The 27,140-nt window shown below is 41.5% G+C and overlaps 1 protein-coding gene across 4 annotated transcripts in view; it reads left to right on the top strand.

Moving 5' to 3' along the window:
* Positions 1–27,140, top strand: part of galnt9 (polypeptide N-acetylgalactosaminyltransferase 9) — a 91,418-nt gene that overhangs the window by 5,943 nt on the left and 58,335 nt on the right. For all 4 annotated transcript variants that reach the window (XM_086031551.1, XM_086031550.1, XM_086031549.1 and 1 more), the window contains 3 exons: positions 5,136–5,316; positions 20,533–20,699; positions 23,441–23,615. In XM_086031551.1, coding sequence (XP_085887677.1) covers positions 5,136–5,316; positions 20,533–20,699; positions 23,441–23,615 — 523 coding nt within the window. The remainder of the gene's footprint in view (positions 1–5,135; positions 5,317–20,532; positions 20,700–23,440; positions 23,616–27,140) is intronic.

Below are 27,140 nucleotides of genomic sequence, written 5' to 3'. Positions count from 1 at the left end.
CTCTGAACTTTACATTATTCAGTTTGTCATTTTATTTGAATATAGGATTTGGTACAGGAGGCTTGTGTTCAGTGAGAGAAATATTAGCCCATTAGCCACATTCTGGCCACTGCTGCCACATGGCCGTGTGCAATATAATTGCCATTTATTGAAAATTGCAGTCGGTCAGAACAATGTTTAAGAGGGGAGCTGTCATGGTCTGTGTTTTGAGTTTGGTTTTTGACTGTAGATTCATGTTTTGCCTTGTGTTCCTTGTCTGTCTCTCGTTAAGTTGAGTCCACCTGTGCTTGTCATCCCGGTCCCTTGTGTTAACCAACCAGCTTCCTCCTACCCTCTGTGTCTTGTCCAGGTGTTCCTCGCTGTATCGTTAACTTGTTCATATTTAGTTGCCAGCTTTCTTTCAGCCCTTGTTGGTTCGTCTGTTTTATCCTGTCTTTGTAAGTCTTGTCAAAGTCCTAGTCCTAGTCCTAGTGTTTGTTTTGTTCCTTATTGTTTTTTGGAGACTTCAACATTTTGTTAGTTTACAATCCCACCACCTTGTTTGCCTTTTGTTTAAAATTAACTCATTAATCTTGCACACAATTTTGATATTGTGAGATTTGATATTAATAATATTGAATACTGTATTGGAGTTGAGTACTATACGGGACAGTAGGGTAAGTATTTTCTAGTAAGAGAAACATTTTTTACATTTTTTTTGACATTATCATTTTCAGTTTTTACTTAAAAAAAATGACCCAAGGTATATCAAGGAACCTCCTCATGATGATAACACACTGTTATGGGATTTTTCTTCTTTTTTCATTAGATTTAATTTTTTAAAAAGGAGTAGCACATTAATTCATAAATATGATCTAACAAAGGTAAAGGGCAAATATTAACAATGTTTCTTGTTCATAGAACTTGTAATTGGGATGTAGTAAACATCGGTTGAGTATTTTAACTGAAAATTATTTGATTGTGTTGTTTTGAAAACCCAAAACTCTAGCAGGTCCACCAGACCCATCAGCTGAGTAACAAAAATACGAACACCACACGAGGGTTAAAGGAAGGTGATTCCAGAGCTCCAAACACCTCACCAGGGAGGCATCCAGGAGGCATCCTAAAAAGATGCCCGAGCCACCTCATCCGGCTCCTTTCGATGCAGCGACTCTACTTTGATCCCATTTTCTGTACGAATTATTCTCATTTGGGTGGCTGGTGAGCTGGAACCTATCCCATCTGATTTAGGATGAGAGGCGGGGTGCATCCTAAACTGGTCTCCAACCAATCACCAGAGCACATATGGAAAAAAAACAACCATTCATACCTACGGAAAAATAGAAGTGTTTGGAATGTGGGATGAAGCCATAGTACCTGTAAATTACACACACACACAAACATGGGAAAATGTGCAAACTCTAAATTACTACCTCGACTACAAAACTCAAAGCATTTTGTAAACAGATAAAGGCTCTCAGCCGTTGGATGTGCCTGCATTCTGTCTCTACCTCAAACCAGCACTCCATATTTAATTGTTTGAACCTTCAGTTACACCAAGGCTTTTTTCATCAGCCATGCAAGTCATTCTATGGCCTTCTTCCCATCTGAAGGTGCTGATAGGATGGGTCCTGCTGCGGAACCTGATATGCTTCTTATCTTTAATGCCCAATTATAGCAAAGAAACCCATACTGTTCCTATTCCAAGAAGGCCATTGCAGGATGAGAAATGTCACACTTCCTTCTCCTCCACATTGATGCACACAATGCTCTGACTGTATCTTAATGATCAAAATCACTGTCTGCATCAGTGCAGCATGCTCATGACAGCAGGGCAGCACATTACAGCACGAAGGCTGCAGGAAGCAAGATGGAATCATATATATTCCAATAAAGATATGTAGATGAGGCTCTGCTTGGCAAACCAGTGTTCCGAGCAGATAAGAATCAATTGTCCTCAGCCTTGAGAAATTGGGATAATGAATTCAGTGGCTCACCTGAAAATCAGCAGTCAGTCACTCACAGTAATGGAATATGTTCAGAAGGAGAGTGTTGCCCTTACTGACACTGTTTGCCCAGTCGTGCACAATTTTTAATCATGACAGCCTGTGCAGGAATGTCGGACCTGTTTGACAAAGCGGATTTATGACACTGTATATTCAGCTCCACATACACACAAAACATCACTCTCATTAATTATCCTATGGTCATTGTTGAATTTGAGTCTTGATCTCACAAGGGTCAAATAATACATAGTTTGTTTTGTAATGTACTAAATAAGTGTATAGTGTCAAACATATTTTGACAAAAGGACTTCAAGAAATAAAGCTTGGTCATGTTACACGTATATCCAATATTGTCTTTATTTCTAATTTTCACATTAATGGGATGTCTGTAATGCAGAAACCCCATTCATGTAAAAATACAAAAAACTGAATGGACATAGCTGTTTTTGACAGGACAGCGATGATATGGTATAATCAATAATTTAGAAAGTATGCAAATACACAACACAACGTTTGGTCCAAAAGAAAAAGTATGATGTTCATTTTAGCAATGAATCAATATTCACTCCAAGTATTGCGCATTGCTCTCTATATCTAATGTTTGGACATAACAGCACACAATAGTTTTCATACTAAGTGCCGCTCAGATAATGCTTTTTAAAATGAAACAGAAAGCTGTGTGGATGAAGCTCTTTAAAGTCCTAGTTTGCCGATTTACCCCTTGTCCATTTTTCTTTTTAAAGGGGAAGTCAACCCAAACATATTAGTTGTGATTGATCGTTGTGAGCAGTTGTGATGTCATTTTCAGTCAACAGAAGACAAAATGGCCGCCCCCAGAGCTGGCTAAAAACGAGTGGATTAACACTTATTCCCCAAACGCAATATTTATCAGAAGCCCTGTTTCAATGAGTGGGCTTGCATAGAACATATTCTTAAAAAAAAAAAAAAAACGTTAACGTTAACAGTTTGGACAACCGTTTTTGGAATATTAAAAAAAATGCTTCCCTTGCATGTCCTGCAAACAGAATTCATTTGCCGTCAGGTTGTTTATGAACTCACAGTCCTGATGATTTCATTGCCTTTGTAGAATACTGTATGCGACTTTATGCGACTTTTCAACCTCTAAATTGTGGCCCTCATTCCACAATGGAATTTGTTTCAGCCATAGCGGAAGAAGAGGGCAGGGGTTAGCCAAATAACAGAGCGAAGAAAAAACAAAGCTGCAATGCTCTGCTTCCAAGTCTCATGCAGAGACGGTGCGGCCCTCTCCTCTCATGCCTCCTGCTCTGGAGGGTATCTGTGTTGTTTTGTGACACGGCTGTGATGCCAGATGGCTGCACTGTGACGTGAGCCCCACCCAGAATTGTCAAAATGCCACCACTTTGACTGGAGCAGGGTATGTTGAATCCCTCTCATGGGAAAAGCCTGTTTTCCATTCAGCTCATTTAGAAATCTTCAGTGGCACTCGGTATTTCAAGCCATCCAAATATGCCGATTGCACTGCAGTGGGTGGAGCACTGCTACGTGCTATTTACTAACTGTGTACATGTCCATCTGTATGGAGAAAAGAGCGGGTAGGTTATTGTTGAACGTGGAAACAACATGGTGTAGAACTGTACGGCATTATAACAGTAGCTGTTTCTTACATCATTTAGTTGCAGTAAGTTTCGGAGAGGCAAAATAATGATATACCTCTCTGATAGTCTTAACAAAATCTGAACATTATAACGTTTGTTTACGGATAATATTAGATATAGCTCTTGTATTAGATATCATATTTTGCAAGTGGTCAGAATGCTGGTTAGTGTATTTACACATGAAGTTTGTGTTAAGATTTACAAAGTGTAGGAAGTCGTTGGTGGACCGTGGGACGAAATCTCCCCCATTGCATCATTAAAACTTTCTCACGGCATCACAGTGACGTCTGTCCAAAGTTATTGTCATGATGAGCCACCTTAATCAGTGTAGAGGCGTATTTTAAGTCTGACATGAAAAATCCTATTAACTCCATCAGACTAAGGAAGCATAATGTGCTGTGGGTGGCAGATGACCAAGGTCTCCGAAACATAGAGAGAAAAAAACGACCTGGTGACTCATAGTGACTTCAAAGAACCTGCATGGATCAAGTCCAGACTTACAGACTTTCCCATCCACTGTCTTGCTGGTGTTGCACAATGCCTCTACAATACATCTATTCCAAAAACATAATGTGACATCTGGTGCTGGATTAAAAATGTGTTTTTTTTTCTTAATCACTACATGATAGTTAAAGCTTAAAAGCATTTTTGTGGAAGGGTGCTGTCCCTTACTTAATTTTTTTTTTATAATACAGAGGATGGTTTCTCTTTTCACTAAATGCATGATGCTAGCATAACAAAAGGAGATGCGTAACCATCCATAAAAACGTACATGCCCTGTATGCAGTTGTGATATACCGCGTATTGACGTCATCAGATATGCTGTACATGTTTCAATTTATGTACTTATACAGTACAAGGACCGCACCGTGAATTTTGAATTTCAGCAATAATCCACCAGTTCAAACCTGTTACTGACCCTACTGTTCATAGTTATCAATATAAAAATAATGTTAAGTAGTTTCCAGGCTTTAGAGGGTAGCGCTCTGCACTGTTCACTATATACTGTACAGTGCAGTATACTGTATTTTTGATGATAAGATCACAGAATGTCATTTATGTTATATGACATCCCAATGGTGCACAATCATCTTTTTGTGTCATCCCAATTGTATAATGTAAATATCCCAAACAGACAGTGATAATCAGATCAATAATCCATCCGTGACATAGTGGCCGTTCTTGTCTTCATGTGACAGCTGGGAATCAGTCAGTCATCAGCTGTTTTCTTTCCACAATCCGCTCTGGCCTTTACACCACGGTCTTCTTCTCCTTTGCTGTGCAGCTCAGTCATGTCCTTGTCCAAGTGAGTGTTTATGCAGCTCTGTCATTGACAGAAAGCATAATGATGCCCTCCGGATGCGGCCTTGCTGTATCGGAGCTGCTTCTGTGGTCTCTGCATGCTTCCATCAAATGTCAATCAGCTGCCATTCTACATGCTCCCTCTGCTCACCTAACTCTGCCCACTCTGTTTGCACCCACCTCTGATCCTCTGTGTCCTTTTTTTTGGCAGGTTTAGCAAAGCCCATGGGGCTGGTAGAGGGTCCCGGAGGACTCGGTCAGGGGGGAGCTGCCGCCTCACTTGGGGAGGACAGCCGTGATGCCGAGGGGAAGTACGAAGAGTATGGCTACAATGCTCAGCTCAGTGACAGGATCTCCCTGGACAGGAGCATCCCGGACTACAGGCCTAAAAAGTATGCACATTGTTGGTTTGTTACCATTTTATGGAATTTGCATTGTTCCTCCATAGACAGCTCAACAACTGCTGAGCCGATAGGTTTTGAATTGGAGACCAGCATGACTCCAGCGCCAGTTAATGGGCTCCATTACTGTGAAAACACATAGAATTCTCTCTAGAGTTCTCTCCCTCCATTCTTTATGATGCGGTCATTATTGAGTTTTGCATCCCTCCCGCACTACAATGTCAGCGATGAAGGTCAAATTGTGTTCTACATTGTTTTATTTCAATAAGTATATCCATCTCACTTATCTTCTTGCCAAAAACAAGATGTCCGCTCAGGCTGTGGGACAGTTGCAGATGGAATGTTTGGAATGCTGCATGAATAAAACACAAAAATTCAAATTGACCCTTGTAAATGTAAAATGTAAAATGGTTCCTTTGGGACATTCTTTCACAGCGGGTGGTTTATGGCGGTAATTACGTGCAGACTGCCCTCAGCTTCTCAGTGGAACTGTTTGTGTTACAAACCTGCCTGAATTACAAATTATGCTGGAACTTAGTTGTTTACTACAGAAATAATTTAGTTCAACATTGGTCAGCTTTTTTTGTGAAGTCAAGTATGGCTAATGATAGGAAACAATCACGAGTACATTCTGTGGACTATTGGTTTGTCCTTTAAGAAGACAAATCTGCAGTTAATGGACATAAAAGGTCATGCTGCTGATGGGTGGACACATACTGTAAACTTTGCCATGATGAGGCCTACAGGTAGAAATTAGTCAAACGGCTTCAATCCCCCCCATAATCATACAAAGTCACTGGAGTCAAGAGACACACTCAAGCAAACACATCACAGAAATCAAACATCCGAATAGAAGGAAGCAAAACAGGAGCAAAGGAAAATACACAAAAAAACGACATATTATGTACATGTCACTAGTAGCATTACACACCAACGAGGATTGAACAGAACTATATACCAGGGCTGTAGTACTCGACAGTCAAGGTTTGACGCGTTTTTGTCTCTGACTTCACTCTGACTCCTTGGGACTTGACTCCGTCTCCCCCATTGGACTCGCAAAATTTTTTCATCGACTCCACCAAGTCCAACTATTTTTTTTATTCCTGAAAATTAATATCTTCCTTCAAAAGAAGGTTGAAATAAAGTTTTTCACATGATCAAAGTAGCCATCTGATTGGTTAACTTGACTGCGAGTTCCAAGGCACGCATTCTTTTTCTTTCAGCAGCGGGGTTATGCAATTTGGTTTTACCAACCATCGATAACTGCCTTTAGCACACGTGTAAGCACAGAAATGCTTCGTAAATGCGGCCAGATAAAATCAAAACACCTTGAAAACAAAAGCAACAGTGATCTTCATATGCTGAACCATACGGTCATTCTGCTTTACTTGTTTATTATGCACTCACATAATCTAGGTGGGAATCTGCGACAGCAAACCCTGCCGCAGTGATGCTTTCATGTACATTCATTAGCTTTGAGATTGGCGCTGTTGTGTATCAGCCTTTCACTGCTTGGTGCAGTTTGCTGCTCCCCGGTGCCCAATTTCCTCCTCGTTTCCCAGAGGTCGACCACCATTAATAAAGCAACATTGTTTTTGAAATAGTTTTTATTGTTTATAAGCACCCGTGGTTGATAAAGCAAAACATGTAAAAAGAGTGTTGAGCATATTGAAATTTATCTAATTTTGTCGTCGTGAAAATTGCATATTTCTGTTTTAGGTTTACTCTTGATCTCATCTGGACTTGGACTCAGACCTTTGTGACTCGGACTTGACTTGGACTTGATGAAGGTGGACTTGACTACAGCCCTGCTACATACACAGCCTATTTCTTTTCAGAGGCACAACACCATTTGCCCTAGTTTATGATTTGAACAGCTTAGTTGGCAAGGCTACCAACCCAGGCAAAAAGGACAAAAGAAAATTACTTTAAGCACACATAAGCCCATCATTAATGAAAAGACCAGATAATGGTATTCCTTTAATAAGAGACCCAGTGGTCTCTTGGCAACAGGTCATTTTTAATGGAATGACTTGTTTTGCTTGAGATGCGTTGAGTGAGATCTTGATGCATACATTATTCCGGACTGAATGGCATGACTATCACTCAGTGTCAGAACAATGTGAATGTGGTATGTGACACTGGTTGGGAATCTGAAAGCCAAGAGAGACTTCTAAGGACTGTAGCAGGGGTAACAATGCATTTTATTCACACTCCTTTATCCTGAGGGGAAAATAGTCAAGAGTGGAGGCGGGAGAAGGGCGAGTAAAAAGAAGCTTGTTAATTAATAAAGTCAGCAGAGAGTACCTCTGGAGTGGAGGTTTTTTTAGGAAAATCTTTTCTAATTGATTTTACAAAAAAAGAAGACCAAAGAATATGGTTTCCGACACAAGAGAAGAGAGGGTTGGAGATTTCTTGAAGTGGCTGCTTACGCTATTAAACGGCACCCACTTTTTTCTGTATAATGGTTGTTGTACTGCTGGGATTACATTCTGCAAACTGCTCTTTCTCACATAGCTCTTTCTGTTCGAGCTGTTATAAAGATTTTTTTAAATTGTACTACCTATTTCAGAAACAAGCAGACTCAAAGCAGGTCCAAACGACATTTGTAATGTTGTGTAGGTAATCAGGAAGTACAGTACATGTTCTACATGTAAAAACATGTGATGTGACAGTACAGTGTACCATGGCTGGGCACGTCTGCTTCACAGGTTTGGGGCTCATGGTGCGCATCTCTGTGTGGAGGTTGCATGTTCTCTGTGTGCCTGTGTGCTCTAGCTTCTTCCCACATTCCCAAAACATGTATGTTATGTTCATTCAAGACTTTAAATTGTCCAAAAAGGAGTAAATAAGTGCAATCGGTTGTGTGTCCATATGTACCCTGTCAAACCAGTCTGGGATGTACCCAACCTGTATTCCACAATCAGCTAGGAGAGGCTGCACCTAACACTAATATGGACAAGCAAGCAGCATAGAAAACGGATGAGTGGATAATTCTGATCTGTGATTGTGGCTCATGGCTGACTGGTGACCATATAGCTTCTTCGGTTAAATTAGTGTTTGTCTTTTAAGAGAGAAATTGATGAAGCCCTGCCTGAATGAAATTTGCGGCTTATTTTCAGAAAAGCATGTACCATAAAAACCCTTGTGTAACATGCACCCGTATATAATACTCCCCCCCACAAACCATGAATGCGAACACCTTTATTGTCATTGTTGTCAGAGTACAACGAGATTGGGTTGCTTCCCCTCTTCAGTGCAGCAGATAAACAACAATAAAATAAAACAAAATAACACTGTGGAAATGTACTGTAGATAGAATGAGAATGAGCCATGTACAAGATAAGGATCTGGGGATAATATAGTAAGGTGCTCATAGTGAGTTCAAAGTTGTTGGTGGTAGAGTCAGTCATGTGTGAGAGTTCAGCATGCTGATGGCGCTCGGGTAGACGCTGTTTTTTTAGTCTGTTCGTCTGTTCTTTGATGCGCCTGAAGCGCCTGCCAGAGGGCAACAGGTCGAAGAGCTGAGAACCAGGGTGTGTGCTGTCCTTGATGATGTTCTGAGCTCTGCTCACCCTTAAAACCATTTTTTAATGTACTTGTGTATAATACGGTCCCTTGATTTGCTTAGTTTTAGAGATTGATATTTTTGAGAATTAATTGATTCATAATTTGTTGGGGGGTATAAAAAACGCTCATCATTTATGCTCTAATAAAATGAAACAAACAGCTTTCTGTTTACTGCTAATATTGCCTAATTTTCTGAATGTTTGCTTGATTTTCATATGAAACATGATTTGCATATAGAAGGCCCTCTGTGATAACGATTGCCACCTTTCATTTAATTGCATCAAAATGAAAGAATACTGTAAGGACATGCTTGAAAAGAAAGATACAGCCGAAAAGGTGTATCTATTCATCCATTCATCCATCCATCTATAGAGCTGGGCATTTTACTAAAAATTGTGCGTTTGTCATCCGTCAGCAGGGAGGGTACCCTTCCATTGTCCGTCATCTGTCACTTCCCAGGGGGGAAAAATAGTACCAGTCTATAGGTCCACCTCTACTTTTAAACGGCCGTCCGTCAGCAAGTCCAAACTAAACTTCCACCTTGCCAGCGCTTCTTTCTGATTGGTGGCCCACACCGGGGAAATGGTCATCCAATCAGTGTTGATGGGAGGGCTCCCGCACACGGCGCGCACAGAAAAAAGCGCTGGCACAGAGCAGCTCTCTATGTAAGCAGTGTGTGACTGAGAGGCTCCTAGTCACACAAGTGGCTCGAAGGCTCAAAGACCTGTACATTCCCAGCAGAATCAAGCTGAGCGCAGTCAGACAAGCAGAGTGGTCATTGAAGACACACTACAACAGGCAAAGCCTCGCCACGAAAAACAGACTAATGATGGATTGAAGACGGATGACGAACTAATTAAATAAAAGGTTTCTGTCGATGCTTAAGCCGTCTATATCCGTCGACCGACAGCAAAATGGGGATCCGTCACATAGCCGGAATGCCCAGCTCTGTATGTGTGTGTGTGTGTGTGTGTGTGTGTGTGTGTGTGTGCGTGTGTGGGGGTGTGTGTGTGTGTGTGTGGGTGGGTGTGTGTGTGTGTGTGTGTGTGGGTGCGTGTGTGTGCGTGTGTGTGTGTGTGTGGTCGGGGTAATTTGGTGGGCGCGCTATTCAAGCTGTGCACGATTGGGTCACTTCGGGGCAGTGTGGGTAATCGTATTGAGATATGTGTTGTTACATTGAGAAGTAGAAGAAAATCATGATCGAGTTTCATAGTTTGCAACTTAATTTTTGGCAGTTTACGAAAAGCATATGCCCGTGAGTATTGTTTGGATGCTTCTCTGTGTGCCTTCCTGCAACGTTTGTAGATAAGTGCCCGTTGTTTGAGGGATTCAAGTGCCGCGATTGGTGGGATTTTTGTGAGCAAGTTAATGGCGTTTTCATTGTGCATTAGCCATGAGCTAGCTAGGTTCAGGAAATAAAACGAAGTACTGTGATTTATATATTTACGCCTGTCAATATGTATTAGCAGCTAGCTGCTAGCCGCTGCTAAATGCTAAAGCTGGAGCCGCCACTAAACGCTGACAACAGGCGCTGTATAATACAATGTCAGCATAATTAAGTCGTTTTTTTTTAGCATCCTTAATTAAGCGATTGAACTTGATTTCAGCACGACGCGTCGTTGACGTCGGTGCAAAGGTTTGTGGAATGCCACAATTATAGTGGCTAGAAAAAACCTAGTTAAGCCTGTCGTTACGCCGCGACACACTGCCGGGAACAACGTAAAAAAAAAGAGCGTAACAAGGCAGTGATGTCAGTGTATTGCTGTATTTGGAAAGATGTTATTTTTAAGTTGGCCTCACCACGCAGGCAGCGTGCACCGTCATGGATTGTATGAACAACTGTTGCTGCTATAGCTTGACTTGGCCAGAAGTTAATTGAAACTAGGTCCCTAATATTAGATACATTTAGTTTTTTTTTTTTTAAAGGAATCCGTGTATAATGCAATGGTACAATTTTAGATCATTTTATATGGGAAAAATGCATCTTGTTCACTGGATTGTATGCTAATCTCCAAATCACTGCCCACATTCCTGTTTTTCTCTTTTGCCCTTCACGTTCGGGTGAGACACCAACTGAAGTAGGTTCTATTTGCTGTCCTTGGGGCATGGCCTTGGTCTGATAATGGGTTTTTGGGCCGTGGGAGGAAAAAACAATAAAAGCTGACATGCTGGTAACATTTCTACTGTTCATGGAACAAAAATACTTCAGCAGAGTCACAAAATTAAAAAAGACATTTCTATGACTTGATTATTTGTTTGTTTTTACTTGCAAGTTCCCCCTTTCAAATGTGTTAAATAATCTGTTATATATTCACAGATCTGTTACTTGATTTCCTACAAAGTATGTATTTTGTGAAAACATATAGCGAAAATATGAAATAAATCCAATACACAGCTGGTCTGCCACCCTCAAGATTCTTGGACGTGAAGTTGTCTTTGTGTAGGAGGCTGATAACCGAATCTGATCAAGGCGATGGCTGATACTAAGGAAACAGGCGAACCTTCATTAGGATCTGAAATGGATTGAAGCGTTTGAATCTCCTGTCACACAGCCTTCATTCTTTTCAGTCGATTTCTCCAGATTTGATTTTATAGTGGGTGAAGTAAACTAAACTGTCTTTCTCTGAGAGTATATTTATAGTTTGGAATGACACCATCATCGTAGTGCACTGGTTTAGTTATCGACCACATGAACAACCTGATGTGGGAAAAAAGCCAAAGCAAGCAGCTGGGATTGCAGGATGGCGCAGGTGGAGATGGGGCGGTATCTTGGAAATAGATCTTAATCTGGCGTTCTGTTTCTGTCAAAATTTGTTCTTGGTCAAATTATGAGTGCTGGCCATTGAGCTCAGGCCCATTTCAAGCAGACGAGTCAATCACTCACTCCGTTGCAGCTTTACGAGACTTCCCCACCAGTGCAGACAGGTACAAATGAAAAGGTTGACCGATGTCCAACATTTAGATCCAATAACTAGGGAAATGGAACAATGTCAATATATGATTTCGCAACTGAAATCTAGCCTCAACTCCTCACGTACGACCTGAAGAATATATGAATAGATGAACCCTGTAGCCATCGAGACATTTCCATGCATTCTTCAACCAGTGACTTTCCACAAGTCATGGAACAGAGCGGAAATATGTGTATTTATTTTTGGTTTGCACTTCTGCAATGTGGTGCCTGGCTCCGCAAAGTCAAACTGTGATGCAAAATGATCCCAATACAAACTCACTGCCAGATTTGTCATTGTATTTATACACTTAGCAGTTGGCAGGGCTGATTGAGTGAGACATAGAGAAAGCTGTGAAAGGGAACAAATGGAGTTGCTGTGGGAGAGCATACGTGCATAAAAAAATTACTGAAATAATACATTGGGGCAGTATCAGTCGTGTTTATTTTTAAGAAGAGAGGTTGATGGCATGGCTTAAATTGGAGGCAAAAGCTGTATCCAAAATATTTTCAAATTTACATAGCTTCTTTTTCCAGCTAGATGTGGACTGATTGTTAAAGGACATGTAAGCTAACAAAAAATAAGCTTCTTGATTCTGTACCAATTTTATGAATGTATTAAAATGACATTATTGACAGGCCTCGGACTAATCACAAAAATAAAGACCACTCTAAAATATGTCAAGTTTTTCCATACAGTACATGGTGAGTGTAATGATGGTATGTGCAGGTAAAGTTGCAGAAAACAAACACAGATACATGCTATTCATGCCAATTTAATTGATCCATTGTACTGCTATTATCGGCTGTCGGGACCTTATTTTTGTAACACTGTATGAAGGCCCGCGTTGCAACATGTACACAATTCATGGATGTTGATATCATTCGAGTATTGCCTGCATATTCACCAGAAACATATCCAGTGAGCAGTGATTCACTACTGAATTAATTATTTTGGTCTTAATTGTAGTTGTATCTTCACGATAAGCTGTACATGTGGAGAGTCATTTTAAAGTAACTTGTCCGAGGCAAATAATGGATGTGCTATAATCATGGCCTTTAATCATCAAATATTGCGTCAGACTCCAGTTCATTCAAGGGGGACACACTCATTCCAATTTTCGACATGCTAGCCGATATTTAGAATGCAAGTACCCCACACGTGAGAGGAATTACAATGTTTTCTTATCGCTCTTATAGTCTGTGGTGTACTTGAAATGCTCAACACAGCACATCATACAAAATGTGTGCGACTTGTTAGAGGCAGCATCCAGTGTGAAAGAAAATAAAACGAAGAAATGGTACAAGTAGTGGAAGAATAAATAGCCAATTAGGAACTGTTAGCGCCGCTTTTTCTTTCTTTCCTGTTCATGTGCTTACAGGGCTGGGCTTTGGTTTAATATTTACGATTGTCGGTCCTGACCGTTTTCGAGTAGATAGGGGAGGATAAACCACTCTTAATACACCACTAGATAATGGGTCAGGATAATCTTTAAGAGACATCTGAGAATTGGGTTTTGCTGACTTGGAGTGTAAGGAAGGGTCTTGTGTGCATCCTGCTTAAGCCGTTGGCAAGGGAGAGTAAGCAAGCTATTGTGATTTCTATGACTCCAAATCAGTGGTTTGGTATGTATGAAATATGAATGTTTTCATGATTACATGTTGACAACAGACTCACACTGGCAAAGAAGAGGAGGATGTAAGATCAGCACCATGCTGGGATCCACCTGGAGGGTCGCCTTTCCTTTCCCATCTTTCAGTTGCTTGTCGTCACACTCAAGTCCCAGTTCAACAGAGCACCTGCAGAGTTGAGATGGCAAACATGCTGTCTTAGAAAAGAACACAATCACAGTGGTGGTGAAGTAACTGAATTTTAGACTTTCAAGACAGCCAACTTTTACATGCTGAACTATCCATCCATCTGTTATCGATATCGCTTATCCTCACAAGGGTCGCGGGGCGTGCTGGAGCCTATCCCAGCTGTCTTCGGGCAGTAGGCGGGGGACACCCTGAATTAGTTGCCAGCCAATCGCAGGGCACACAGAGACAAACAAACATCCGCACTCTCAATCACACCTAGGGGCAATTTAGAGAGTCCAATCAACTTACCAAGCATGTTTTTGGAATGTGGGAGAAAACCGCATTCCCTGGAGAAAACCCACGCAGGCACGGGGAGAACATGCAAACCCCACACAGGGAGGCCGGAGCCGGGATCGAACCCACGACCTCTGAACTGTGAGGCAGACGTGCTAACCAGTCGATCACCGTGCCGCCCATGCTGAACTATCCATCCATCCATTATCTATACCGCTTACCCTCACAAGGGTCACGGGGCGTGCTGGAGCCTATCCCAGCTGTCTTCGGGCAGTAGGTGGGGGACACCCTGAATTAGTTGCCAGCCAATCGCAGGGCACACAAAGACAAACATCCGCACTCACAATCACACCTAGGGGCAATTTAGACAGTCCAATCAACTTACCATGCATGTTTTTTGGACTGTGGGAGGAAACTGAAGTACCCGGAGAAAACCCACGCAGGCACGGGAGAACATGCAAACTCCACACAGGGAGGCCGGAGCCGGGATCAAACCCACGACCTCTGAACTGTGAGGCGGACGTGCTAACCAGTCGACCACCGTGCCGCCCATGCTGAACTATGAACACACAAATATCCATCCATCCATCCATCCATCCATTATCGATACCGCTTATCCTTACAAGGTCGCGGGGCATGCTGGAGCCTATCCCAGCTGTCTTCGGGCAGTAGGCGTGGAACAACCTGAATTGGTTGCCAGCCAATTGCAAACAGAGACAAACATCCGCACTCACAATCACACCTAGGGGCAATTTAGAGAGTCCAACTTACCATGCATGTTTTTGGAATGTGGGAGGATACCGGAGTACCCGGAGAAAACCCACGCTAACCAGTCGACCGTGCCCACACAAATATCCATCACAGCCAATTTCATTCAGGCAAAAGTGTCTACTTTGTCTCATGAGAAAAAAAATTTAAAATGTTCTTGTGCCTCTTACTTTTCTAATTTGTGATTCAAGTTCATATTACCTGCTAAGTGATGATTCTTAAGACTCTACTTCTCCGTCACATCTAATAAGCAATGATAGAGGGACTGTTACATTCCGACAAATCAATATGTTAACTGCTCTGGCATGAATAGTTCCACTTGCTAAATACCAACTGTCACTTTGTCATATAATCTGCCTTGAAGTTTATGAACTTACTTATAGAACTCGTAGGCTCACATTACACTCCTAGGTTTGTTTACACTTTGGTTTATTCCTCTAATTATGATGTTCTAATGCAGAGTACACGTGTTTCGATCTTTTTTTTTTTTATAACTGCCTCAACACTTATAATAGCAACGTCATTATCCCTGTAAAATGACTCAGTGTTGCTGAAAACATGGAAAAAGGAGTCTGAAGCAAGTAAAATGGGTTTGTCAGCTGTTATGTGAGGGGCCTAATTCGAGCTGTTTGGAAAGATCCCAATTTTGTTGTGTTGTGTCATTTCACAGTATGTGTGAAAGTCATCGAAAGGCTTGTGGCTTGTTGACACTTTTATTTCTGGCTTCAAAGTCAAAGTGAATATACTGTATGAGGAAAACATTGTACTCAGCTGGAAGTGAAAGGGAGTTTTGACTTGAATGACGGAATAGGCTTTGTTGTTTGAAGGATGAGATGGGAAAATTCTCAGCATGATTGCTGTTAATTTTAATAATTGGCCCCGCATGGGTCAAACTCCAGGCAACTATTATAGCAGAATGAATTGCCTGCTCAGACCTCAAAGCAAGCAGTCGAGGCCATTGTGATTATCACAGGGGCTTCAATGAAAACTGTTAGTATCTGAAAATTAGGTACTTAAGGTCTCACGATATCTAACACAAGATCTACAGTATTGACCAGTGGTGTTGCTAGGCATAAAGGTCCACAGCTATGCAATAGCCTGCCAGAGGACATCAGGTCCGCAGAGGCCGTTGAAGTTTTTAAGGGGAGGCTCCAAACATACCTTTTTAGTTTGGCTTTTAAATAATTTTAAATAATGTATCTTTTTCTTTTTGATTGAGGACTATTTTTACCTTATCTTACTGTTTTTAGTTCTTAGCCTATATTATTGTCTGCCTCCGTGCTAAGAAGGGTGACTGCCCATCCAGCGGGGGGCGTCATTGCAGGGGCTCCTTTGGTCCGGGTGACCGGGGGCCTCTGCACTATGTGGAGCTGTTTGGAAAGATCCCGGTGGTCTCTGTGATGGTGGCACTCCCTGTGGTTGTGGGCTGCCATTCCTCTCAGTGTGGATGAGCTCCCCTTGAGTACCCTTTCCTCATATGGTTTCTCTGTGCCTTGCCATGTCTCTAACTCAGTTTATCAGGTGCGTGTGTGGGGGTGCGCACGTGTGTGTGTGCGCGTGCTGATGTGCTTGTGGATATATGTCTTGGTGTATGTTTTGGAGGGAGGGAGCGGGTCTTCTTTTTATATTGTATTTTTGATGTTTGTATTGCACAGCACTTTGAGCTGCATTTTTATGTATGAAAAGTGCTATACAAACATAATGTGATCGATTGATTGATTGAAATTTCTACTGGGCCACAGGCCCCCTACTACTATGGTCCACAACCACCGGTCTGCAGCCCGATATCGGTCTTCTGACCACTCGGTTCTGGGCCGCAGATATATATATATATATATATATATATATATTTTTTTTTTTTTTAAAGTTCTGGAGCGGCGCAAAAAATCACCACGGCAGGAATGTAACAGAAATATCAGTCAGACTATATTATGAACCTGTCCGTGGCAGAAAAAAGGGTGGGGAACACTGCCCTACTATATCCCCCTTCCACAAATACACGCATCCCCCCCCCCACACACACACACAAAAGCAACCCCACTGCTACACTCTTACTAAATCGCGACTTGAGTTATTAATGAATGCACAAATACATAATTATTATATTTTTCCACAGCTATGAACACTTTGAACATTACAACAAAAGCATAGTAAGGCTGTTTTTGTGTCACATAGACCTCAAACTGCAGGGAAAGCTGTGTGTGTGGATATAGCTTGGATGGCGCCATGTATGAGTATAAATTTAGTAAAGTCCTAATCTGATTTGAAGACAGTTGCTGTCCTCCCCAAAACTTTATAGCATCAAGAAAAAGAGCATGCTATATTTGGTCAGCTGGAGATATATGTAATATCTTTCTGCAATATGTATCTATCCTTGTTCTTCTTTTTGCACGCCTTGATCGATAAGTTTGCATCATACAGTCTTGTTTTGACGTATTTTCAACAAGCTTGCTAGTAGGGGGCTAACTGACGCCCTGTCATTGCAATGACTTTTTAGAGTTGTGTCGTTGATAATAGACCATTAACAGCTATCTGCTGGAAGTGGGGCCCACAGCACCACTTAACACACAATGAGCGGAGGAGAGGAAAGGGGTTAGCGTCAAGTTCTGAGCCGGTCGCAAATTAATGAATGTAAGGAAACACTGTGTCTCGTTATAAAATATTAACAACGGTGCAGCATTTTTTTCACCTTCCCACTCTGGCCGTACCGGCCGGTCCGATTGCCAGTCTGCACCTGATACTGGGGCACAGCTCGTTACTTCTGGGGCAGGTGCCCCAATAAAAAGGCTGTGGCAATGCCACTGGTATTGAACATTTGGGATACTACAAATGTCAAGCCTGTTGAAGTGGAGTGTTAGCACATTCTTAACATTTTATGACAACTTTAAAAGTCAAGTTCTTCCGAATCTGTCTCAGAGTCACTTTCTTTGAGGCCATTTTCTTCACCTCGTCATATTTCACTTGTTTTTCGTGTACACCCTCGTTTCCTGCACCCCAAGCTCTATGGTGGCAGGCTGTTGATGCACATTCCTGCACAGCCCACATTCCTGCTCCGTGGCATCCATGCCCCTGCTTATGTGTAGCAATTTCTCCATGCCACTGTTCCTGCACAATGACAGTTACGACACATACTGTGTTCTCGCTGATCTGGGGTAACCGTGTCAGTGGCCTGTCCATGTCATAATTGGGCTGCACAGACCGCCAGGCCACTCATCTGTCTTGTCCTGCAGCCGCCCTGCTCGAATGGCACGCGCCTTTGCAGCTGCCATCGACGCTTCGTGTGTGGCCCTCAGCCAGGGACGCCTTTACCTACTCATAGTCCCCGGGGCTAACCATCACATATAGGCCCCCCTCCCCAACTCTAAAGCCCCACTGCCAAATTAGGGTCGAACAATTCAGACTGTTGGCAAAGGTAGAAAAATGCGTTCCAGGTCGTAAATGTTCGCCAAACCGCCGTCACACGTTCGCGTGTGTTTTTCTTGTCACAAGAGAATTTTGAACATGTTCAATCAGTAAAACTGTTGACGAACATCCGGCGAACGTTTTGCGAACATTTGCAACATTGAACGAACCCTCGCGAACGCTGACATGGACTCACATTTGCTGCCTTTGAAAACACTGCGATTGTTCACTGCTCAGTGGCATAAAGGGCTTTTCTGAGATACTCAAATCATTTTTTAACATTGACAAAAAGATAAGCATGCATATGTATGTATTTGATACATTTTGGCAAATAGAATAGCCAACAAATCAAAAGGTTCACACACTATATTCTTTATAAACCAATAGTGCATTTTCCAATCCCTTCTATGAATTAAAAAAAAATATACTTTAATAGTATTGCACTGATATCACAAACTACACTACACGAAATTAGCACACATGGTGCACTCTTGCGCCGACAATACTTCCTCAGATCACAATACTATGTAAAAAATAATAAAATACAAAACACAATATAGAGCTCCGGACGCTAGCATCACGTATCCCACAACGCCATGCGCTAAATACAAACATGGCCATTTTGGCAGGGTAGAAAACTTGCCACTAATTTAAGGAAACGCCACACTTTGACAATGGTAGATAGGGAGCAAAAGAAGGGGTGCGCATTCTACAGGATACCAAAACAAGATCCAATTAAGTAGTTGTGCCGGCGTTCGGGGTGATGGCTCCTCCGGCCTGCGGGTTATTCTCCATCTCCAGCCCCGGGGTTGCGCAAGCGAGCGCCCCATCCGGTGCACCCGTTCTACAGCGAAGCCGAGACTCCCGGCGTAGCCTGTCACTGGGCTGGCCGCCGCCATGGCCGCCAGCCTGCCCAGCACAGACCTGGCTCCGAGGCAGCCTGGTTGAGCCTGTTAGTATGCTTGTCTAAAAGATTAAAGCCATGTAGTTTTATGTCCACACGGCCAGTAACCTAAACTTTATGTCACCTTCCAAGTCTTTGTACGATCGCAAGGTCTCACCAGTTGCATCTGCCGCCGTTGAAAAAGCACTCCTGGTGCATCTGTGATATTACAACTTGTCCACTCATTATGTCCTTTTCATCAAAGTTAGATGTGAGTTCACTTGGACAGAAACAGAATATAACTGAAACTACCGCCGCTACGGTCCTGTCAGCTTGGCTGCGTAAACAAAATGCACGTAGGGATTAGTCATGTGACGTTGGGAGCTGAGAGGAAGTGGAACTTCCTCTTCATTGGGATTGACTGAAAATTGTCTTAGTATATGGTACGGGTGTGTGATTGGTCTGCGGATGCCATGATGACATGATTGACTGACAAATAAACACATGACAGAATAATGTGGAATTGAATGTCCTCCTAGAGCAGGCTTCGTTTACCGCAGCGACAATTGATTTTAAACAAGTGGCAGAATAATACGAAATTATTCGACGATAGGGCTTCTTTTAGGTCCTCTCTACGGCCACGGCGTTGCACAGAATCGCCTGCGGCTTGGTCAACTCATGGCAAGAATGTAAAGTGATTGACAGAAAAATCAACATCTTTTTTTTGTTTGTTTTAATTCTGATAGGCCCCCAACTTCCGTAGGCCCCTGGGCTCCAGCCCAGGTAAGCCCAGCCCTGGTCCCTGCAATGCCATAGGGGCCGGCATGGCAGTGGTGTGCCTGAACAACCACAAAAAGCATCATGTGCTTGGCTTGGCCCAGTCAAACACCCCAGGTCAGCCATCCTGGATTGCAGACTGGCCCTGATGGCCTGAAACTATGCCCACTCCTGGGACGCCTTCCAACCACCCTGTTGTGGGGAAATTTTTGTTGTGACTTTTGGGAAATCTACTGTCATGATCTGTGTTTTTGTTGACTTTGTTTTGCTTTTGTTTTCCCTGTGTGGCTTTTTTCAGGTATTATCTTGCTCATAAGGTTTTTGTTTCCACCTGTTCTCATCAGCCGGTCCATTGTGTCGACCAATCGGCTCTCTCGGCCACTCATGTCTTGCCCAGATGTACCTTGATATCCCGTTAGTTTGCTTGTATTTAGTTGCCTGGTTTCTTTCTGGCTTGGTCAGTTCATTGTTTCTGTCGTTGTAACTTGTGTTTCTCTTAGTCATGTCTTGTTTCTTATGGTGGTGAGTTTATTTCCAGTTTTGGTTTGTTACTTTTAATGAACTTTTGTTAATTTATTCATTTTGATTATTTCAAATGTCCCTGCTTCCCTGCACTTAGGTCCTCCACAGACAGTTCACCATACAAACATTGAACTGTGACACTTACAAATGAAATGTTTTAAAGTTGGAACAAGCATGCTACATACAGTACATTTGAATTAAGTATTAGCAAATGATTCTAATGTTGTAATTATCTTTACAGGTGCAAGCAGCTGACATATCCAGAGGACCTTCCTCAGATTTCTGTGGTCTTTATCTTCGTGAACGAGGCTCTGTCGGTGATACTACGTTCCGTCCACAGTGTGGTCAACCACACACCAGCTCACTTGCTCAAGGAAATCATCCTAGTGGATGACAACAGTGACAGCGGTAAGCAGTAGCACAGCAGCACCCTTATTACTGGTCAAACTCGGTTTCATGTTTTTTGAAGTTGGAATGTGAACTAAGCCATTTTAAATGAATGAATAGAATCATGTGGTGGACTGTGGAATATGTGTCTTACAACAAGAAGTTCAGGTCGGACGTTTTCTGTGTACAATATGCATTGTCCCTTAGTTTGTGTGTGTATTCTTCCCAGGTACTCTGACTTCCATCCACAGCAATCGCCACAGTCCATAAACATGTATCTCAGGTTAATTGAAGACTTCAAGGTAGAATTTATTAGAGGTGGGCATTTTACTAAAGTTTGCCGGTCTGTCATTCGTCATCTGTCAGCAGCCTGGGTACCAATCCGTCATCTGTCAATTCGTCTATTTTTCAGGGCGAACCAAACTGTAACCGTCTGTCCGTCATGTTATTTAAACCACGCTTCCTTCAGTAAACATCAAACGTCCGCCAGTCCGTCTATCGTCACTAAATAAAATAAAGGTCCAACAGATGAAAAATCCCTCCATCCATTATCTGAACCAATTTGATTAAAATGGTAAATAAAGTGCACTATGTACAGCACATCATAGTGTGTCAGCTTGGTGCTGATGATTTTAAGTGACCATGCCATAATAATGCCACCCAGTACAATATACCAAAATGCTAAAAACTATGTGTGGCATTAAAGAAGAGACAGGGGCATTCCGCCTATTTGAAGATGACAACCATTATTATTATTATTCAAACACAGTTACCTTTATCTTCCAATACATCACTTCCAAACAACTAATCATTATTTATCTATTAACACGACAAAAAAAAAACTTTAAATAAAATACTGAACATCATACACACCAGAGATGCTGAGGCAGACTGTTCTTTGCTCTTGTCTGTCTGCAAAGGTTAGCAGGAGCACTCATAAATGCTGCTCTGAAAGCAACCCAAAAAATTTCCACACTCTAAAAACAGTTGGGCCCCCCCAAAAAAAATTGGGGGGTTAAATTTGACCCAATTGCTGTGTTAAAAAACGACCAACCCAGACTTGGGTCCATTTGAACAAAAAAAAGTGTTATTCAGTTTTGACCCAACTTTTAGGGTTAAATAACCACAGCAAATTGGGTCAAAACAATGCAAATGATTGGGTTATTCCACTATTTTAGTTGTTTATTAATAATGCCCATCCCCAAAAACATATTAATAACACGAAGTGAAAGTTTCACAGACCGTGTTTTTATCTCACGTTGACATAATTTCAGCAACATTTTCAAACAAAATAACAGTAGGGGATGATGTACATTTGGTCATCACTGTTTTTTAGTTGTTGCCTATTATGACGTCTGTCTCAAATCCAAAGGAACACATCTGTGTTCTCAATATAAAATGCATTGATGTGATAATCAAAATACATTGTTGCAGCTTGACAAGTCAGAATAGCTGGACTTTGTTGAAAATCTGCAATGACCCGTAGTTTGAAGAATGTTGGACAATTTACAAGGAATTTACCAGACACTTCCTCACCAAAAAGCATTGTGACGTTATGTTCAACCTGAGAAACATTCAATGGGAAAAAAATAGCACTTCAGCAAACAACAACATATATATACTGTAGCAATAAATGTATCAACGTTTCCTTCCTGTGGGTTCTCCCTGTGCGTGCCTGGGTTTTCTAGGAGTATTTTCACTTCTTTCCATAATTCAAAAACAACCCCTATGACATTTTCACTAATTTTAATTTCAGCAATCACCATTCTGTACGTGTGTGTGTGTCTGTTTGTTGTTGTTGTTTTTTGCGTGCATGTCCGTGTGATGTAATAAGTACATTCTTGACGCGAATTGCTGTCGCCACCGGATTGGTGGAAGGATGACTGACGGACTGATGTGCACACCTCTGCTGATTTATGTTGCGAACCACAGTCAAACGCTAGCTTTGGATGCTGGTCGGATTTTGAGTGCATCATGCATCCTTGTCCTTAATTTATATCTCTGAATGTGTGACACTCATATATCACTGATATATTTAGGACTGAAGGATCTAAATCATGATAAGGAATGTCCAATATGCAGTTGGTGCACAAAATTAATTTTATAATTTTTAAAGGGTAAAGATGTGATTTTAATGACATTATATACTAATACATTTGTTTTAAATCATGATTAAAAATATATACCATATCCACACATGTAGCAATTTATCAAAACAAGACAATACAGTATGCTTTTTCTAAATGCATGAAAAAACAATGAAAAAAATGCATGCAAAAACAATGAAGACAAAATTGAGGTTAGCTTTGTGGCTTGGCCCTCAGAAAGCATTCCAGTTTCTCATGTGGCCCCTTTGCAAAATTAATTGCCCAACCTTGCTGTATAAGTATACCATATAACATTGCTGCATCTTTTATGAAAATATTTAAATACTCCTCCTAAACATGGCATTGTGACAAAATAATGATACGTGTTTCTGAATGCAAACAAGCACATCTGAATGCAAACAAGCACATCTTTACGTCCAGACTGCTTGTTTTGCCTACATACGTTGAACAAGACATACAAGGTACACAATAGTTCATAAAAGACATGCATTTAACAACTTCCATCTTTTCATGAAGAAAGGTAAAAAAGGAAAAAGAAGGAAAAAACATTCAACAATAAACTGCTTTACAGAAGCCCAACCGTTGTATGTCAGATGCACTCGATTTCTTATAACTGTCATTATGTAATGAAGTGTCTAATGTGCCCTTTTACAGTGGAGCTGAAATTCAACTTGGATCAGTATGTGAACAAACGGTACCCTGGCCTGGTCAAGATAGTGAGGAACAGCAAACGGGAGGGTCTGATCCGAGCCAGGATACATGGCTGGAACGCAGCCACAGCTCCTGTTGTTGGTTTCTTTGATGCCCACGTCGAGTTCAACATTGGCTGGTAAGAGAAGGTCATGTTTAATACAAGCGGGTCCAAGGTCACCTAGTATGCACATTACATAAGGCACCACCTTTTGTGTGAGGGGACGCATTGCGACATCATCAAGTGCTCATGTCATGCGCGAACACTCCAACATATACACTATATTTATATTCAGAGCTGGGCATTTTACAAAAAATTGAGTGTCCGTTATTTGTCATCCGTCGGCAGCGTGGGGACCCTTATATTGTCCGTCATTCACCTTTTTTTCCGGGGGGGAATATAGTACCCGTCTATTGCCTGGTCCGCCTCTAATTTTAAACGGCTGTCCGTCTGCAAGTCCGACTAAACTTTCACTCGAGACCCCACCCGCTGAGCAATATTTGAAACGAAACAAAAGACTCACCACACGGACTAACCACATTGGGAGCCTTCATGCTCCATGTCCGGCCTGCTGAATGCGTCTCCTTTTAGGACCCCGAAGCTGCAAAACGGAAGCCTCTGTTATAAGGATTGTGGTATTGCTCTCCCCCTCTTGTATTGGTATGCCCCAGCAGCAGGAGGGAGAGCGGGTGTACGTGAAGTCAGAATGAGGAAATACAAGTGCGCTTGAACGCACACTACTGTCTCGTGTCTCTCTATACACAAACAGCCCCAGGCTTCAACAGCCATTGAATTATAATCGCAAAAAATAGACTAAAGACAATTATTTGAACAGAAAGAGTGACTCACTGCGCCTTGGAAACTGTTGACAGCCCTGGTCCATCACTCAAATCTGTTCTCCAGGCAACTACAACTCACTATTGTTCTCTGCCACGCTCGCCGCGGCCATGGAAGCCCCGCCGTGAAAAATAGACTAATGACGGACTACAGACGAATTAGTTTCCAACTATTCTTAGTCCATTTATTTTGAAATTTTACCCTTCATTCGTCAACCCTCAGCAAAACGGGCGTCCGACTGCAGAGGTGGGTAATCCAACTGCGCTCGTTTACCCGCCAGTTGAGTAGAAGCACCTGTGGCCAAAGCCAAACTGTGGCAGGGTTTTTACTTTCTGGACCTGGATTATCCACCTCTGTCCGACAGTCATGGATAGACGGGCCGGTCCGTCACATCGGCTGAACACCCAGGGGTCGGAAACCCGCCGCTCCGGAGCCGCATGGGGCCTATTTCATCCTTATGTTGCGGCTTTCGTAACATGGGAAAATACATTTTAAGTGTCCTATTGAAGTGTATGTCATTTGTCTCAAAAACGTGTATCATGACTCCTTCAAAGTTTTCGGCCACTTTCATTTGTGATCCTAGATCAGATACGTATTGGATTGTTTGCAATGGGACCGCAGTCTGAACTACCAGGTCGCATATATCAGACATTGACCTCATCCGGAGCACAAAGAAAATTCTGGCAGCTGGGAAGGATCGAATCTGCAAAGTGTTTTTGAATAACAGTATTGACTTTGTATTTGACTCTAATTCAATCCCACTTGGAACATGAAGCATAAAGTGGACGTTTAGGGTGATTTTTAGGCGCGGTTATGACGTGACGTCGTCTTTAGTGACGTCTGCATGAAATGAGATCGAAAAGTCTCGCCTCATCATTTACCCCAAATACTGTATTTCTACATCCTACCTAATTGCTCTGGTGTAGAAATGCCCCAACAGCTGGACCACATTTACTTCGGTAAACACTATGTCGTGAGTGACATCGTCTCTTCTTCTCCGCATGCGGGTCGTCACTTTAGGGACAAATTATGTTCGCACACGAAAGAGGCCGAGGTCGCATTTATAATGTAATATGAATGCTTACAAAAATAATTATGATTTCTTTCAAAAAAGACGGCAACTTAGAGTCCTGCGTAAAGATGAAAGTGTCTTCCTACAGCCCTGATTTGCAGGCGCTGCAAAGGTTCAAGAGCTGAAGTCCCATTAACAAGGTCAAATAAATATTCAGGCAGTTATTTTGCAAATATTTATTTTCATTGTTCAGTGAAATGCTGCAGTTTTTTGCATTGCCTTCTTAAATTCGGGCATTTTTGTTTGCTAGATGGCTAATTTAAGTTAAGTTTCATATATATATATATATATATATATATATATATATATATATATATATATATATATATATATATATATGTATATAGCTGTATAAGGCTGTAAAAGTTAAAGCGTTATCTGTGGATATTAATTAAAATTATATTTATACTTTGCAGCCAAACTTGGAGGGGAGTCACTGTCACAAAGACGGACTTTTACGTAGTTTTACTTAAAAAATTTGCTCGATGGCTCATTGGAGAAATTCCAAATAATTTGTGCACTTTGCAAAGCCAAATTCAAATACCACATTAGTTGTACGTCTTTAGTGTATTGTTCAACAGTTGTATTTTACAGGAAAATAATTGTATTCAAGGATCAAAGAAAGCTATTAGAACAGTCTTTGAATCAAAATATACATTTAATTTGTTTCCATATTAATTCCAAGATATTACTCAAGTAAATATCGGTTCCAAGGTATGTAATAAAATGTAGTTGAAAAATATGATTAAACGCGATTAATTATGGAAAAAGGTTCCAATTAATTACTTTAAAAATGTAATTGTTTGACAGCTCTAATATATATATATATATATATATATATATATATATATATATATATATATATATATATATATATATATATATATATATATATATATATATGCAAACATCTTCATTTCAGATGTCAAAAAGTGATTGCGGCTCCCAGTGTTTTGTTTTCCGTGGAAACCGGGTCGAAATGGCTCTTTGAGTGTTAAAGGTTGCCAAGCACTGAACTAGTCAGTTAAGCGCAGTAAATGTTGTTTTTTACTTGGACATGCGTGTGTTGCTGGTGTGTTGTGTTTTGGTTCTGGATATGTGTACATTTTGTTTTATTGAACCATGACTGTGCATGCCCTGGGGAACAATGGCTTCACAGTTACCGAGAGAGTAAGGAGCTTTGCGTACGCGCCTGCATGTGGATGTGTTCTCCGTACTTCCATCAACATGTTTTACTAATGCGGGCTGCTAAAAATGCCAGGCACTGTTTCTATTACCAGTCCAACCCTAGTTCGACCCAGGAATCAAGTGACTGAATTTTTCAGGGGGGACACCATCTGACTTTTCAGGTTAGGGGACCCAAAGAAGTAGCGGCAGCACAGAGTGGGTCAAAGTTTGATCTGTATCTGCCATCCTATGTCTGCTTTTTATCTTTCAATATAGAAGTATGTCATCTAAGATTGATGATATCACTGAAATATAAACATGTATGTGCACTTTATTAGACTGACAGACCTTATCAGTAATAAGGGTTTTAAATACTTCTTGGGCTGCCCCTGTGCTCAACAAAAAACATTGTTTTTCTTGAAACTGGCTGGTCTCCACCAACCTTTATCTTCATGGCAGGTTTTGAAAAAGACCTGACTGGGAGTGGTTAATATCTTTTCCTTCCACTTGGAGTCACTTCATAATTACTATTTGCCAAAATTTGTCATGAGCCTAAACTATAGTAGTAATAATGCATCAGATATATA

The sequence above is a fragment of the Filicampus tigris genome, chromosome 5 (assembly GCF_054856515.1).
Source record: "Filicampus tigris isolate MCC_2025a chromosome 5, RoL_Ftig_1.0, whole genome shotgun sequence".
NCBI lineage: Eukaryota > Metazoa > Chordata > Actinopteri > Syngnathiformes > Syngnathidae > Filicampus > Filicampus tigris.
Note: the sequence above shows the minus strand (reverse complement) of the source record. Positions and strands in the feature narration are given on the sequence as shown.